This window comes from Cheilinus undulatus, linkage group 9, assembly GCF_018320785.1.
Source record: "Cheilinus undulatus linkage group 9, ASM1832078v1, whole genome shotgun sequence".
Taxonomy (NCBI): Eukaryota; Metazoa; Chordata; class Actinopteri; order Labriformes; family Labridae; genus Cheilinus; species Cheilinus undulatus.
The window spans coordinates 25,704,963-25,722,042 of record NC_054873.1 but is presented as its reverse complement, the minus strand read 5'-3'; the positions used below and the strand labels follow the sequence as shown (position 1 = coordinate 25,722,042).

The following is a 17,080-nucleotide window of genomic DNA, read 5'->3' as shown; positions in this document are numbered from 1 at the left end:
AGAGAGAGAAAGAGAGAGAGCGGCAATGGAGGGAGGGGAGAGGCTTCCGCGGACCCAAAGAGAAGACAAGGAGAAGAAAATGTTTTTTTTTTAAGTGCGAGATATCACACCTGAAACAGCGGTTTTTAATAACGAACAAAAATAATGTCGGAATATTTCTAATAAAGCAGCTTAAATGTACCTTTATCAGAATGGCAGTGAAAATAATTTCAATGAACGCAAAGATGTAATAAAATGAATAAATTGCATTCAAATGACGACAAAGTATGTTAATAGTTTCGAAATTGATACGTTAAACACAAAATAAAAATCAATAGTGATCAAAGGTTATATTTTTTGACGAGGAAACAACAATAAAAATTAAATGTCGTACATTCACGATGCATGACAATACACACACTACAAGGCCCTAGAGGACTGTTTTAACAATGATATAAAAACATTTTTTTAGACAAACCTTCATTTGTATGTTCAGATGGGGGTATTATGTACGAAACTTTAGTCGTGTTATTTTTGTTAATTATTTAATTTTTTTCAAATGGCCAATCTGCGTTACAATAAACGAAAAAGTTATACGACGTTGTATCACAAAATTTTGCAATGTAAATAATCTTTAGAATTGTAACAAAGAGATCTTTAAATGAGCTTTAAACAAAAAATAAAGAAGCATGTAAATGGTTTACTTTGAAACGTGACATGAGTGTATTCTGGACTGGGAGTTCAGGTGTAGATTTCTTGCATTGGTTAAGGGGTTTATTCAAAATAATTGAAAAACAAAAATAATTTTTTTAGCTTAAATTGACGTGTCTATTCCTCATCACAGAAGACCTTTAGGTTTTTTTCTGCTCCGGCCGTCCCATCCTCGCCACTGGGCTCTATTGTTATGATAATACTATTGTGAATTTCACGCTGGATGTGCAATCTGTCCATCGTCCATATTTAAGAAGGTGAACGCTGCATTTGTTTGTTGGATCAAATTGTAGCTTTTTGCTTTATTAGACTCTGATCGTCAAAGCTGACCTCATCTTACTGAACAGTTGTGTAAATAAAATGTTTAAAAGTGTGCAGGGCTGCAATGTTATGGCAAAAGTCTTAATAAAAAGATATGAAAGAAATATAATGGCATTACCACAGGAAGGAAAAAGGGCTACAGCATTAACTGCAGTAAGGTCACTGTTGCGTGAAACAACCGCACTATAAGGCCTTATCTCAATGTGCATGCATATTAATGATATTTCCTTATGTTGAATGCGCAGACATTTTGAATTTGGCTTGTATTGGTTTGGTGTGATTCTGGGCTCTCATTTGTGCAACCAGAAACATGTAAATAAAAACATATATTAGTCAATAAATGAAGGGCAAATTAAGATATCCACTACATTCAAGAGGCACATATAATAATTATTTTATGATGTGAAAATGTTAAAAGTAATGTTCTATCTTCAGCATGCAGGCATGTTATCACCAACATAAATCAGTCACTAATCTCTTGTCCTTAACATGTTTTTGTGTTGTTTCTATGGGCTGCAGTTAAAATGGTGGTAATTTAATGTTATTTTACGAGCAAAAGACAATTGCAGTGGGTGGTGATAGAATTTTAATGTGTCCCATGTACTCTCTGTGTGTGGGTTTTTTTTATTGTTTTGTTGGTTTGAATATAAAGATGCTGGGTACAATTCTTAAAAGTTAATGAGCATTGGCAGTATACTGATCTTAAATATGTAAAAGAAAACCTTGTAAACAGATAGGATATTATGGGGACACGTAAAAAATGGAGTGTTTATAATTTAGCTTTGATTTCACACAGCATGAATTTTCTTCTTTCAATTCAATATAAACAGAAAATCTTAATGTAAGCCATCCGGTGCTCTGATGCAACAATAAAATGCCTCTGAATGATCCTTTATATTATTTGCAGGGCTTTTTGGTCAATATAACTGTCCATTTGTACAAATTTGCAATTGTCTTTTATATCGGCCCATTACTGAAGCAAGGTGAACACACCCACTCACACATTTGATGTCTATGTTTGTGGGGGAGGAATACACATATGCACAGCCCGCTGAAATGCAACCCTCACATAAAGTCACATATAGAATCCAATTGAATATCTTTCCTGCTAGTTTTAAATACACACATTTATTAGGTTCAGTGAGATATGCGTTGATATGGTCTCCCTGACTGGGACTGTGAGTTAATTTCTGCAGTGATAAATGTAGAGTTCTAATATCTTACCAATATTAAAGCTCTCATGTAAGTATGCATTGACATTTACATTTACAGACACTCCATGACACACAGGCCAAACTGTAAAATGCACAATGCTTTCCATGCCCTCAGGTGTATGCCAGAGGTTGTTGTTTTCACTGTAATATATAGTTAGCCCTTCCACCAATTTACCCTGTCAGTGTTAATGGGGCAATTAACCACAGCAATAACCCCCCCCCCCCCTCCCCCCAGGCAAAAGGAGACCTAAAAGCTCCCCAACTCCAAACTTGTCTTTATGACATTTATATGACAAAATGTGGGGGAAGCTGGGGACCCATCTGACACCTTAGAGGGTCCTTAATGTCACTCCCACCCTTGCCCCCGCCCCTTTGTGCCCCAGGGTATGGCACAGAGCAGGGAGTGTAATATATATCATGTACAGGAGAGGCCTGGGCCTTGTCCAGGAGAGTAAACTTTCTGCCCTGTATCCAAAGCATCAATGTGGAAACTCTAATTTACACACTTTTGCATTGTAAATGTAAACAGACCTTTATTGCAGGGCACGCCCAAACACACTTTCAGCCAACACACTCCAGCTTGACCTCTCCTTCTACTCAAGCTTTTTTGGTGTCTATAAGTCCCTCTACCTTTGTCTCTGCTCACATTCCCCTTGTCCTCTTTACATCCCCGAGGAGGCAATAACCTCCCCAGCAAGTCCTTCCCCTTGAGCCGTTGTCATAGTAACTTGTGGGCTGGTCGACATGACAACCCCACCATGGTCCAGAGATAGATGATAGGCCAGAAATGGAGAGGGAGAAGGCGCACGGGGGATTTGCACCCTGTTTAATTTGGTTTGCCTGAATTTGATTCCAATTTTTTCTCTTTTGCTTTAAGGTTGACGCACATTCAAGATCAACCTGTTTTACATTTACACACACACCTATGAATACGGCTGGCCTCCATGCAGCTCCTATCAGGTGATCGTACCTGTACCTCGGCAGCTCGATGGATGTTCTACAGGGATAAAATATTTTGAAACTGTTCCAACACTAATACTTATAGATCAAAAAATTAGGGTAAAATACATTTTTTGTTTTCCCAATGATAAACTTAGAAAACAAAAAAAATTTTGCTTTTGAGGCAAAACATTTTATAAGCTGTTTCAAGATGTGTTTTTCAACACTTCTTTAAAACAGAAAAATGTTTTGCATTACTTATTTTACATAACTGCTGTTCTCAAATTTATAAGGAACCCAGTTTTGTAATGAAGAGGAGCCAAAGTTGTTTTAAATCCTTTCGTCCAAAGACTACCCTTATCAAATCTGAGGACAGTTCTGCAATAATATAAGCTGCACATTTCTCTTTTCATCCTACAATTTAATCAATACACCATGGCAATGTTTTCATCAGTTACTCACACTGTTTGCTTTGTATAGAAGGGATCATGGCTCCTTTTCACACAAAATGTTTGCTGAGCTAAATACTGAAAAATTATAAGACATACTATAGATTTACTTACAAGTTTACCTTGCAGATTTGCACATTTTAATTGATTTGACTCATTATGTCTATTTTCTTTTCATTGTTGTTGTCTTGATGTTGACTAGTTAACAAGGCGTGCATGATATTGGATATTTAATGATAGCCAATTTGCTGATATTTCCTAATACAATTTAGCCAATACCAATCTTGATATCGACATATTGTCACTTTATTTTCACAGTAAAGATCACTAAGAGTGTCCTTTACGATCAATCAGCCTTTATTTATACCCGAGATATCATCGAGGGGCACCATCATTTACAATGATGTCGAGTCAATTACAGAAGAAATTCTGAGAATATAAACCAAAAGAAACAGAGGACAGACTAAACTAGTCCAGTCCTAGAACTGAGCTGTTCTTCTTATTGTGCCAGTCTAATTGCTTTTTAAACAGAAATAAAACAAAACAACAGAATAGGTTTGACAATAATTGATATATCCATTATTTTTCAAATACAGACATTTAATGTTGAAAAAAATTTCAAACAATACCTTTGGAGTACATTTGCATCATGAGCTCAATGGTTTTTTAACAGAAAAGTAAGGCTTAGTCTGCCTTTTTGAGAGCTACAAACAGCACTGTAACAGTGTGCTGACAGTGAGCCCTGTAGAGAACTAAAAAAAACCCTGGAGTGCTCTTTTTTATGGAGCTTATACTTTCAAATTATACTTAGCATGTATGCCAATACATACAGCCAAAATATTGGCTCTAAATATCAGCAGAAATGTTCATGTCTGCAGAAACCAATGTTGTGCCTATAATGTTGTGCATCTCTAAAATTGAAGAATGAAGAATGAAGGGACTCTATTGGAAGAACATTCATCACTACTGATGTCCTGGGCCAGATGATGGAGCTAAACCAAATCAAGGGATGCTGCCCCTCAGCTGCCCCTGATCTCTGACCCCTGTGTAGAGGTTAGCAAAAGAAGAACAGGAAAAGACATTCCTTTACCAATCAAAATGCAATCATTGCTGTAGAATATTGAACACACATAACGCTGTGATCATTTATAGTTGTTCTATTAAAAAAAACTAATTAGCATATGTATAGTACCTTTAGAAAGTGATTTGCATGACATCTAGTCACGTAAGGCCGAAAAGATCAATGTAGCTCATAAGAAATCTGTTTGAGACATTTCAACACTCACCTAAGAAACTTTTAACTTAAATAACATGTATGTAAACCTTTTCCCCCAGATACAGCAATATAAAAACCATTTGAACAGAAAATAGAAATTTGCCTTATATCAAAATTATGGATGTAAAAAAATGATAAAAAAAATTTAAAAAACCCTGAAAATTTGCCCCCACCTAAAAATCTCATAAAACCTCTTTTGTAATGATAACATCCTTAGCTCACAAATATATGTAAACAACTTTCAACCTTTTATTATTTTACATTTTACTTACTATCTGAAGGGTATATAGTTATTTTGTACTGACAGACTTTGTGGTGTATATTCGGTTTTGCAGTGTGTCAGAAATGGCAATGGGCTTTTTCAGGCACACTTTGACCCCCATGCCAAGTATAAAATTAAATGGAAAATCAAAACAAAAAAAAAAAGTAAAACACTTCACTTTCACTTATGGCTACATGGTTCACCAAAATACTGAAGACTTTTTTTCTTTCATACTCTTTCATTAATGATGCTTTCTGTTCTGTTTATCATCTGGCGCCTCTTGTTCGTGACTGTTTCCTTTTTGGTTGTGGATATGTTTGATGTTTATTCTTTTTTTGGTTTTTGTTACCTCTGCCTTTGACAGATTTATTTCCCCTCTGGGATCAATAAAAGGGCATCGTCTCATTTCATCTCATCTTATACCACCACTTCAGCTGTGGCCTGCTGCAGGAGAACATTAACACCATTAATGTTAGATGTAGATGAGTGTCTACAGGTAGCCAATATTTAGGTCCAATCATCATTGACTATAAGTGGATTGAACACAGAGACAGTCAGATAGATGAAGAGAGCATTTATATTTATGTTGCTTCCAATTCACATTTGAATGGTTTGCTTCAAAACATGCCCGTAAACTGAGCGGCAGCGCCCCTGGATGGTCAGTTCCGGTAATTCAAAGGGTTGCAGTGAACATGAAACGGGAGGCTTCTCGGGCACCGTACATTCGCGGAAGTTGTCAGAGCATTGTTAAGCCAAAGATGCTATGAGACTCAAATGCCAAAACAACACGAACACATGAATTTTAATTGCTGGCATCCCCTTTAACTCCAGGACTTTCAGTATGGACGATGAATGGGAGGAGGAGGTACAAAATCTAACCAGCGTAACGTTACTAGTACAACACAGCGGTGCTAACGTTAGCGTCTGCTAAGCATGCTTTACCTCAGGGAACATGATATACATAAAGACGTTTCTAGCCTTAGTCTGAATTGCTATGTTAACATGCACACTGCAGCAGAATTTGGTCTGAATTCTTACGTTTCTTAAACGGTTCCTGTACGTGAACGTATTACGTGAACTCTGAAGTATTCCATTATTTACTTACCATAACATTGTTTACCCATATCTCCATTATAATGTAAATACCGCCTCGTTCTTACACAAACCTATAGATATTGTGTATATCTCTTTACATTGAATAACCCTTCTCTTGTTGTGGTCTGTTCAGGAGCAGCTTGTCGTGGTGGAGCTCTCTGGTATAATCAACAATGACTTTCTGACCAAATGTCGTGGCACGTGCAAAATACTGGTGAGTGTAAAGATTGATTCTTTATGTTTAACCTCCTAAGACCCTTCGCGTACATATAACGACATAACTATTAGGCTTTTCTACTATATAAACAACACAAAAATAAGGACATTTGTGGGATGAGCAGCAGAGCTGAGTAACTGGGTGGGTTTGCCAGATGTTCTCTATCAGTGCCAAACAGCCTATTTTGCTGTTGCTATTGACATTTTTTTTTTAGTGTCTGGTACCCCAGGTGCTGACAATCAGGTGCATGATGGGATGGGATGCCATCCCACGGCAGTGTGTGACCAGGCTGTTTATGGTTCTTCCACACTACTGAGGCTCCTGTTTGTTCAATGAATAAATTGTTAAATTGCCAATATGTCTTGCTTCTTCAGACTTTAATCATCAAATCCATCAAAAAACACCAAACTATAGTCAAAGGCAGAACAAGCTGTTTGGCATTGGCAGAGAATATTTTGCAAATTTTCATGGGCGCAACCCACATACTCAGCTCTGCTGCTCATCACACAAATACAAGTTCCTTACAAATGTGGCACCATTTAAAGGGAAATAAACAGACTTTACAACAGTATGAGATTCATTGCCACAAAGCATTGTTACAACAAAGAAGTAATTTATCAAACGCAAAACTTTTTTTTTTCTTAGCAAAATTAAGTAATCATTTTTGCTTTAACCACTTGTGAAATAAATGTCCAAAAAGTCAGTTAAATTTTAAGTAATTTGCTTTTGATTTGGGGAGAATTTTGTGTTTATATATTTTAGGAAATTTGTTTGAATTTTCTAGAGTATTTTAATGGGAATTTTGGGTATATGTTTGAGCATCATTGGAAGTTTTGGTGAACTTTGCCTTAAATGTTTTTGGCATTTTTATGGATATTTGTGACATTTATTTGTAAATCTAGGGTTGGAAATTTGGTGATGGTAAGTGTCAATGGTAAGAATTTGTTTGGATGTTTCCATCATTTTCAGGGAATTTTGGGGAATGTATTTGTAAATTTGGGGGAATTTGCTAAGAAATTTACATGGGTTTTTTCGGGGAATTCTTTTTATTGGAATGTTTAGACTTTATAATTAGAATTCAAATTCAACTAAAACATTCGGGAACTAATTGAAGAAATTTTGAGCAATTTTTTTTTAATTCTTAAAAACACAGATTTTTTAAATTTTTACACAAAATGTATGTAATTTCTTTGAAATTGATGTGGAATTTTGAAAGGAAAAATTCCAGCAGTTCCTGTTCAAAGAAAGGCTGATGTTTCTCACTTATTTGATCCTACTTGTCCCAAATAATTGTGAAAAACTAAAAATATATTGCAAACAAAAGCTAGGATCTTAGGAGATTAAAGAAGAGAAATTGCTATTTTGCCGCATTTGTTTGTTTTTTTCCGCTTCACTTTGTGATCATTTCTGTTAATGTGTTTCAGGATATTGACAGTGAGAAGCCTATGATGCAGGTTGGACAGTATGTGTTTGCAGGGGAATATGAAGGTAAGAATTAAAGGAAAAGTGCACAGCCAATAAATGCTTTTTACTTCTTTCTCTTCTTAGGATGCAAACATTGCATTTAACTCTCGGACACATTCCCTCATCTGGGACTGTGCAATTGCCGCCAGTAATTTGCATTTGGAGTGTCAACAATAACCCACGACACAACTAAACATTTAAAATTCTGATTACCAAATTGTAACAGCATTAACAACGCTTTGGATTTATACATTTATCTCAATACTTTTGCCCTACTGATGTGTTAAAAAGTGTTGTAACAGTGGTATTATTAGTCATAGTGGTGCTTGCTATTTTAACACCATAAGCACGCCTTGATAAGTTCTTCTCTTGAACAGAATATTAAATATTGTATTGTCTTTCACCCTTTAAAGACACTGTGGGAACTTGTGTTCTGTTCGAGGAGGGCCCACAGAAAGGTGTGTGTGTTTTTTTCCATTTTCTAAACATTTATTGTTGTGTGTCAGCTGTACTTGGGGGTTGTCTTCCTTTGCTTATTTTCTATTTTAACGCCTTCTCAGGTAAAGCAGACAGTGCTCCAGAGCTCAAGTATACATGCCACACCACGAAGAAACTGATGATGCAACGAATCTTCCTCACTGAGAAGAGGGAGGGTGAAACCAGCTCAGGTCAGTCAGAGCAGCTACCAAACAGTACTGTATACATTTCTGATCACTTTTTGTGAGCTTCTCAATCTTTAATCATGCAGCTTGATGACTCTGCTTTGCTTTATATTATTAAAACTAATCATGATTTTTACTATGTCCCACCAGGGAGTGCTGATTGCTGTGACAAGGTAGATACAACCTGTCAAACAAATGCCAGTTTACATGAAGGGGCGGATTAGGATATTGAAATAAAGACGTTGGAAGCAAGAAGATAATCCATGATGAAGAGCATTGTCTTTATTTAATGACCCCATACCCAGGTTATGGGCATTTTTAAGCTGTTAGAAATTACATGTCTGAAACACAGTCCAAGTTGGATTTACAGTACAGTACAATTCAATACAATACAATACAATAACTTTATTTATCCCAGAAGGGAAATTCATTTGTCTGAAGTCAGACTTTTAAAAATCATGTTGTAAAACCATACACTAGATAAAAAGGTCATTCGTATCTGTGTCAACTTTATTATTTACAGTGGTTGGTTATTTACCAAGCAAGAGTATGAACAGTCTTTTTGGAGTGACAGAGTTGAAGAATGGCTATGCTGCTTGGAGGAGGACCTGTATTCTTTCATTTTTTTTAAATAAAGTAAAACTTTGCGTAAATTATAAAGTCCACATTTGTCAGATTTGTGTGAATCTGTGATAAGTTGTTTTTCATCGGCCCTAAAGGCTTTGTAAATTTTGTTTTTGTTTTGTTTTGTTTGAAATCTTATTTCATGATTTTGGGAAATTCCTCTATCATAAGACGTGTTGTTTTGCATTTTGTTGCGAATCAAAAATCTGTTGGTCACTCTGATGTTTAAAGACTTGTAAGTTTTATAAGTAAACGTCATTTTTTTAAGGCAGTTTATGTTGTTGGTATTTTTGTACATATTTAATAAAACTTGTACTGTATCAGAGTTCCCCCATGTGAAGCTTTCCAGTCGCAATCACTTTGGAGATTAATTTGTGAATGAACGAGATTTTGTTGACTTTGAGGACGTGGCGGTTCTCGGCCAATCCAATCATCGATGTCCTCTTGAAGTGGACCAATGAGCGAGCGACATCACACTCGCCTTCTCAGCCCCTGATTGGCCAGTTCTCGTTCTGGCACAGGAAGTGTATGGGTGTGTTTCCGAGGGGAGGTTCTTATACTCCATCGAATAACTTCACTGAGACACCGGTGAGTTCTCTTGTTAATTTTTGGTTACAGTTTTTGAAAAATAAATTAAATGTGTTACTCCTGCAACCGGTGATTACAAAGTCGCAAAGAGGCAAGTTATGAGTAGTTTATTATCTCAATTGAACGAATGAAGCAGCAGGTCGGGTCTATAACTAACGGTACGCTACGTTAGCCAGTCTGATGTCAGTGGCCAACCTTGTTTTTTGATGGGAATGGTAACTTTTAGGAAGAGAGTCCCGTGCTTTCATTGCTGTATCTTTCTGTTGTGTCGATGATGAGATAAATGCTGAAAGATCATCAAGCGGGAGTAGAGTTAGGTACTCTGGTGAGACACAGTTTAACTATCATCGCAGCGTTTTTATCCCTGTTCATCCCATGGAAGCAATCCAGTTGTGTGTTTTGTAAATAAGGATACCGTAAGGGGAATTCTGAACACTAAATGTTAAGCTCATGCAATCTGTATCATTGTGAATGGTGGGGGATATCAAAGAAAAAGGGCAAAAAGGATTTATTAGCTTTTATCCATTATGTCTCTAAAAAACTTTTAATCCTACTATAACTGAAGTTATTTGTATTTATACTTATATTTTTTCTATAAAGGTGGGAATTGAACCAGCTGAGGCTGCATTTGCTTTAGCTAGTTGTGCATCTTTGATTTATTATTGATATTTTGGTGTAAATAAAGTATATTTAAAAAATATTCTTCAGCTGAAACGTTTGAAAAATAGAGAATGAGTCAGCTGGCACAGATTAGCCGGCCAGTCCTCCTCTAATAGTCTGAGTATTTCTCTGAATCGTGAATCATACTCAGCCACTGCATAGCTGAATAACAGAAAGGACTGTTCTGTACAAAGAAAATTACATTTTAAACTTGCATGTTTTATAAGTGTTTTTAATCATTATGCATAATTTGAGCTGTAACCAAAGCTTTTTGGTGTCTTTCATGCCATCCATCCAGAAAGCGTTTATAAAAGGCAGGATGGAACTGCGTCCACTTGTCATGTGTTTTGCTCTCTGCGTGGTTTATGCCACCAGCAAACCCACAGAGAAGAAGGATCGTGTTCATCATGATGAGCCCCTCAGCAACAGAGAGCATGATGATGCAGAGAACTTTGATTATGACCATGAAGCCTTTCTGGGTCAAGATGAGGCCAAGACCTTCGACCAGCTCACACCCGAGGAAAGCAAAGAGAGGCTTGGGTAAGCTTCATGTCATTTTTACATTCTGTAGCAGTCCTAATGATAAAGGACCTGTGTAGTTATTTTTTTCATTGCTGTTGCAATGACCCTGTTTCACTTAAGAGAGGTGTAAAGGTCATTCGAGGTGACACTACCAGATAATATGAGGTGATGCTGGCCAAACTTGTCTGATTTCTCCACAGCATGCTGGTTGAGCGTATAGATGACGATAAGGATGGATTTGTGACAGTTGAAGAGATGAAAAAGTGGATCAAACACGCTCAGAAAAGATGGATCTATGATGATGTGGACAGACAGTGGAAGAGTCATGACCTAAATGGGGACAATATGGTGTCCTGGGAGGAGTACAAAAACGCCACATATGGATACATTCTTGGTACGACTGCAAGCAAACTTATTTTTATGTGTTACCTCCTTGAAAATTCTACCATCATCTCTGAAGTAAATTGACATAAATGCCTTTGCCTTACATGCACACATTAAACAAAGCTGTGTTATCTAACTTGCAGATGACCCAGATCCTGATGATGGTTTCAGCTACAGGCAGATGATGGCCCGTGATGAGAGAAGATTCAAAATGGCCGACCAAGATAATGACTTGAAAGCAAACAAGGAGGAGTTCACAGCCTTTCTTCACCCTGAGGAGTATGACCACATGAAAGATATTGTAGTGCTGGTGAGTGCTGAAAACTCACACAGTTGTTTAATAAGTCTTTAAAACTTCACAATTTCCTTTTATTCTTATTTTCTTGTGTTTTCTTTTCCTTCAATAGGAAACTATGGAGGACATTGACAAGAATGGAGATGGTTTGATAGATTTAGATGAATATATAGGTGAGTTATTATAGCCTGTTGCCATGCTAGCATCATAACTTTGGATTATTGGCAGCAAACCAAGTCAGAAAGTTTATTTTAAAAGTGTAAAAAACTGTATTTTGAGGAACCTCCATAAACATTTTTTAATGTTTTGTAACATCCTCTTTCTCACTTAGCCTGTCATATTTGTATTTCCCCAAGGCGACATGTACAATCAGGAGGGAGACGCCACAGAACCTGAGTGGGTAAAAACAGAGAGGGAACAGTTTACTGAATTCAGAGACAAAAACAAGGACGGGAAGATGGACAAGGACGAAACCAGAGACTGGATCCTGCCCAGTGACTATGACCATGCTGAAGCTGAGGCCAAGCATCTGGTCTACGAGTCAGATGCAGACAAAGTAGGTAGTTTAATATGACATAGTGGTTTTAAATTTCAACTGTACAAAGTTTTCCTCGTAGATTTAACTGTGACTCATTTGCTGAACATCTCTTGGAGGGGCCCTGCATGTGTATATGCAAATTAATTCACATTTGACAGTGTTTACACTGAGTACACACAAGATGGTTTAAAGTTGGCAACTGCAGGGCTCTGAAATATTCCATGTGTATAAAAGACTAAAACAAATATTTATAATACAATTACTTGCCTTTAGCAAGTCACTTTAAAGGTTTGCTTTTACACACCAGCCTCCTTGATACAGCAGCCCTTATTGATTTGCTGACTTTTTCCTGCTAGCCCCCTAGTATATTTTCACCATGAAGTCATGATAAAAGGGTGTGTGAATGCAGCAGGAACAATATCAGAAAACTCACTGTGGGTGGGTGTAATGACATTTGTCTAACGGGACTGGAACAAGACCCCAGCCTGTAATGTGCTGGACCAGCACGATCTCTCTGCACATCATGAAACTGCTTTATTATGTTTTTCAGTTTTCCACCTTTTTGATTGTGTCAAACTACACATAACATTGATCAAACAGAAAAATTCTCATTATTATGTTGCACAGCAGTCTCTGTTGCTCCCCCTACCTCTGTGTTGTTTTTTTTATTTACCTTGTGTGCTGCCCCCTTAGACTGCCTGTCTTACCTCCAGTCTAAAAGGGATGGTCCCTTGTTGTGAGATGGGTATGTGGACAGTGAACTCAGGAGGATTTCAGGAACAGTCCTGCTTAATTTTTTTAAACTTCTTAGTTGAGCAAGCATATGTAAAAACGTCCATAAAAGACATACACAATACCTATTAGTAACCAGAGGTGGAAAAAGTACACAACTGTTGTACTCAAGTAAAAATACAGTTACTCTGGTTAAAATTTACTTAATTAAAAGTAATAGTATTGGACTATAAATCTACTCTATTAAAAGTAAAATGTATTTAATTTAAAGTTTACTTGAAGTACTGTGCAGCTGCTTAGGAAATGTATTGTAAAAAGTGGTCTTTACTTATTGGCAAGAACAATTAGAGAATTGATCTTCAAACGTTATAGTAAAACTAAACACACAGCAACATTAACAGTGTTAAATAAACTCCCATATGACAGAGCTGCAGTAACTATGGGAAATTTGTGGCAAGGTGGGTCTCTTCTTGCAAGAACAAAGCAGAGCGTCAACTCTAACTCAGTGGATGACTTCACTCAGAGTTCACTCCAGTTTTTGCCGAGTACAACAACTGTGTTGGGATGTGATGTGGAATCATTCTCTCACCATGTGCTACAGTGTACTCCACAGAGATGGAAAAAGTACAAGAGTATTGTACTCAAGTAGAAGTACAGTTACTCTGGTTAAAACTTACTTAAGTAGAAGTAAAAGTACTGATTTTTTTGAAATTTACTCGATAAAGTACAAGTGCTTCAAAAACTACTCAATTACAGTAATTTAAGTAAATGTAAATAGTTTCTTTCCTGTTAGTAACACATAAAAACGTGAAGTCTATCGATTTGTTGGTTAAATAATATGAACATGTTATTCTCCTGCCCTCAGGATGGCCGTCTGACCAAAGCAGAAATCGTAGAGAAGTACGACTTGTTCGTTGGAAGCCAGGCAACAGACTTTGGAGAGGCTTTGACTCGACATGACGAGTTCTAACACCCGCCTGCCTCCAAAGACTCTGTGCTCATCTTTTGAACCACCTTACTGCTTGACAGTGGATGGAGTACTCCCAACAAGATGAGCTCCTCTAATCCAACGCCACGGACAATAATTTATTTGATTTCTTGAATGTGTCCTATTGTACACAATATTACACTGTCAGTAATGTGTACATTCTCGACCAGTGTGCCCTCATGCTCATGTTCTTAAGAGTGGGACATATCCCCAGCCTTTGTTTCTGCTTCCTCGCACTACACTTGGAGGTCGGTTGAAGGATAATTTAGTTAGTTTACCTTTATTTTTCTTTGAAAGGGGAATTTTATGAAAAAGCCATGTTTTGTTTCAAACCCATGACAAAAAAAGTTCAGGTATGCAGAAGGCACAATGATTTATCCTCCTATTTCTTTTTGAGATGCACTGGACTGCAACGAGTGGAGCTGATTCCTAGGCACTAGAATTTTACCTACTCCTCTGTCTTATCATATCGCCAAACCCAAACTAAAACTCTAGTTGCTGGCTCAATGTTACGCTGTTGTCTCTTTTGAAATGGGGGTTTGCTGGATTATGGGATGTTTGGAACGAGGAGTAAAAAGTTAACTCCAGTGACAGTGAAGACTATTTAGCGTAATAGTGTCATCAGTGGGAATACACTGTTTGCTTCTGTGGTCCAAAAAGCATCCAGGCTAACACACAGAGTGGTTGGTTCTGCACTGTGGAAGTCGAAGGAATCAATGTGAAGTTAGACGCAGATGAATCCTTAGGGCCGCCTCCTTTCTTTTTGTTTTTTCATCACCCAATTGTGTGTGTGTGTGTGTGCGTGAGTATCTGTGTGTGTAAATGTTTCTTGATGAGTGCTTTCCCTATTTTGTATGTCATGTCTTGATTTTTGTTTAATTCAGCAGAACTTTATCATTTTTTTAAGCTATTCGAAAAAAAAAATTGCCATCAAACACTTCCTTTCAAAAATAGTTTGTTATGCTTGTTTTGTCACTTCCACCGTTTATAACCACTGATGATTTTTACAGTATTGTACTATTGTATATGATAATGTTTTTTTACAGGCTCACTGCAGTGACCACCCTTTCACTAGTAACTTTACTGTAAATACGTTGTTGGAGCACCCTAACAATCAGGTCCAGTTTTGTGAGTGAGAGTGTCCCAATAAAACAGATAAAATTGGAGCTTTTAGTCCTCTTGTTTGTTCTAGTTCGGCATTTGTCAGGTGTCCATTACACAACTTAAATTGCCATTTAAAAAAAAAATCACAGCTTTTCATTTCTAAAGAATTCTTTCAAATGGACCTCACATTGTAAGTTGTAAGGTTTGTATTAGATTCGTTACAACTACCCCCTTTTTTGCCTAGCTTTCTCCCTTCAAAGGAAATGTGCTGTTTCCTGTTTCCCTCCATGCCATTGACCCATTGAACTCTGGGTTGTTGTTCCAGTCCAGTCCCTTTTTCTGTCACTAAATTGTTCTGAGGAAATATTTCTACCATTAACAGCCCATAATAAGTCAGTTATGGGATATGAATCCTGAAGATAGACTACAGACTACATGAATATGTAATTTAGCTTTAAACAAAATTGATAGGATGTTAGACACTTGTATACTTTTTAGTTGTCTTGCTGGCCCATACAGACAATTCCTCTATTTACATTAAATATGTATGTACACAGAATAGGTTACTGTAGAATTTTTCTGTGTAAAACAGGTGCTAAATGGTTGTAATTTAATCGGCTTCTTGAATGTGAAAGATTTCTGAATGAACAAGCACTTTTTCAAGCCGCCAATGTTCTTCTCACTTGCACATGTAAGATGTTGGTCTTCAGGCTTTTCCATCCACTGAGCCGCTGGTTGTTTCCTGTGCAAAGCTAAAAGTCAACATGGACAGATAATTTTGATCAAAACCATTATTAAGAACTTCTGATACCTGAAACCTAAAAAAAAAAAAAAAAGAAATACGATCTATCCAAAAGGCCTGTTATTGTCTAAGTATGAGTCTACTTCCTTTCCCTGGTTCTTATTCTCTTTAAAACTTTTGGAGTGAACTGTTTGCACTTCTTCATCAATTGCAACTACCAGGCCAAAAATGTCCAAAACTAAATTAAACATTGCCAGTCATACTAAAACTTTGTGTTTACTATCAGCATGCTAACAGATACAACTATATTGTTAAAACTTCAAACATGATTGTATATCCTGGCAAACCAGTGGTTCTCAATTAGTAGGTTGGGACTTATAAGTAGGTCCTGAATATGTACCTGGTAAAATAAATTGTGGCAAGGATTATTGTGGCAAGCATAGATGTATGCTCTCATACATCTATATCTCTTCATCTTTGGACAACAAAGTTCTTTTTTTACATTCTCGCTGAACCCCAGAACCAGCAGACCAAACTAATGCATGTTGTAACAGACTAGTGCGTAACCTTATCACACAATGGACTTCTCTTCTGTTTACAACTGCACACTGTTATACTCCTTTAGAAAAGTGCACTATATAACCTAATCACCAGGTATACCTGCACATCTGTATAGTTTCTCCTCTTTCGCACCGTTATAAATACTTTTGTGATGTTTATTTGGATTTTATATTTTAATTTTGCTACTATAGTTTTCTATAATAATCTATTTAACTTTCTAGCCTCTTAATGTTTTTATTCTGCCATTATTTTATTGGTTTTGCACCAAACACCAAGACAAATTCCTTGTATGTGAAAATGTATGTGGGAATCAACACTAATTCTGATTATATACTGCATCCTTATACTGATGCCTAGCCCTATGATTTTGATAAAATACTTATGAATGGCAAAACCTGAGGCAGTGGACGGCCTATACACAGCTGCTCTCATAGCTCCTGGCATGCTATAGCATTGCTATAGGCACTTGCTAGCAGCTAGTTTCTTGCTTCCTCTGAATTCTGTGGCATTCCAAGATGGGATAAATACTGTAATCTCTCCAACGTGCTCTGGGTCTGCCCTGGCATCACCTCCCAGTTCATCAAGCCCAGAAAACTGTCAAAGAGTAATGAACAGGCCCAATCGCATCCTCAATTCCTTCCAACCTCCAAGCTCCACTCTAAATTCACTCCTGTTGTAAAAGCACTTTTTCCTGTCTCAGAGGCTGAGCTTAAGTACCTTGAAACACATTTCAGAATCAACCATACTTCTTTT

The 17,080-nt window shown here is 37.1% G+C and overlaps 2 protein-coding genes across 4 annotated transcripts; both read left to right on the top strand.

Moving 5' to 3' along the window:
* The first annotated feature begins 5,865 nt into the window (after positions 1 to 5,865).
* On the top strand, positions 5,866 to 9,252 carry gtf3c6 (general transcription factor IIIC, polypeptide 6, alpha). 2 transcript variants are annotated; one of them, XM_041796064.1, is made up of 7 exons: positions 5,866 to 6,016; positions 6,380 to 6,460; positions 7,888 to 7,951; positions 8,341 to 8,385; positions 8,488 to 8,595; positions 8,740 to 8,762; positions 9,113 to 9,252. In XM_041796064.1, the coding sequence occupies exons 1-7, from the start codon at positions 5,993 to 5,995 to the stop codon at positions 9,140 to 9,142; spliced, it is 375 nt and encodes a 124-aa protein (XP_041651998.1). In that variant the 5' UTR covers positions 5,866 to 5,992; the 3' UTR covers positions 9,143 to 9,252. The 2 variants fall into 2 exon arrangements, with proteins under 2 accessions (XP_041651998.1, XP_041651997.1); XM_041796063.1 differs by having other exon boundaries at positions 8,740 to 9,252.
* A 485-nt stretch (positions 9,253 to 9,737) lies between these two features.
* On the top strand, positions 9,738 to 15,084 carry calub (calumenin b). Of its 2 annotated transcripts, none has more exons than XM_041796540.1 (7): positions 9,738 to 9,801; positions 10,760 to 11,001; positions 11,184 to 11,377; positions 11,511 to 11,677; positions 11,775 to 11,835; positions 12,019 to 12,218; positions 13,798 to 15,084. In XM_041796540.1, exons 1-7 carry the CDS (start codon positions 9,742 to 9,744, stop codon positions 13,900 to 13,902), a joined length of 1,029 nt encoding a protein of 342 aa, XP_041652474.1. In that variant the 5' UTR covers positions 9,738 to 9,741; the 3' UTR covers positions 13,903 to 15,084. The 2 variants fall into 2 exon arrangements, with proteins under 2 accessions (XP_041652474.1, XP_041652476.1); XM_041796542.1 differs by lacking the exon at positions 9,738 to 9,801 and adding an exon at positions 9,822 to 9,892.
* The last annotated feature ends 1,996 nt before the right edge of the window (positions 15,085 to 17,080 follow it).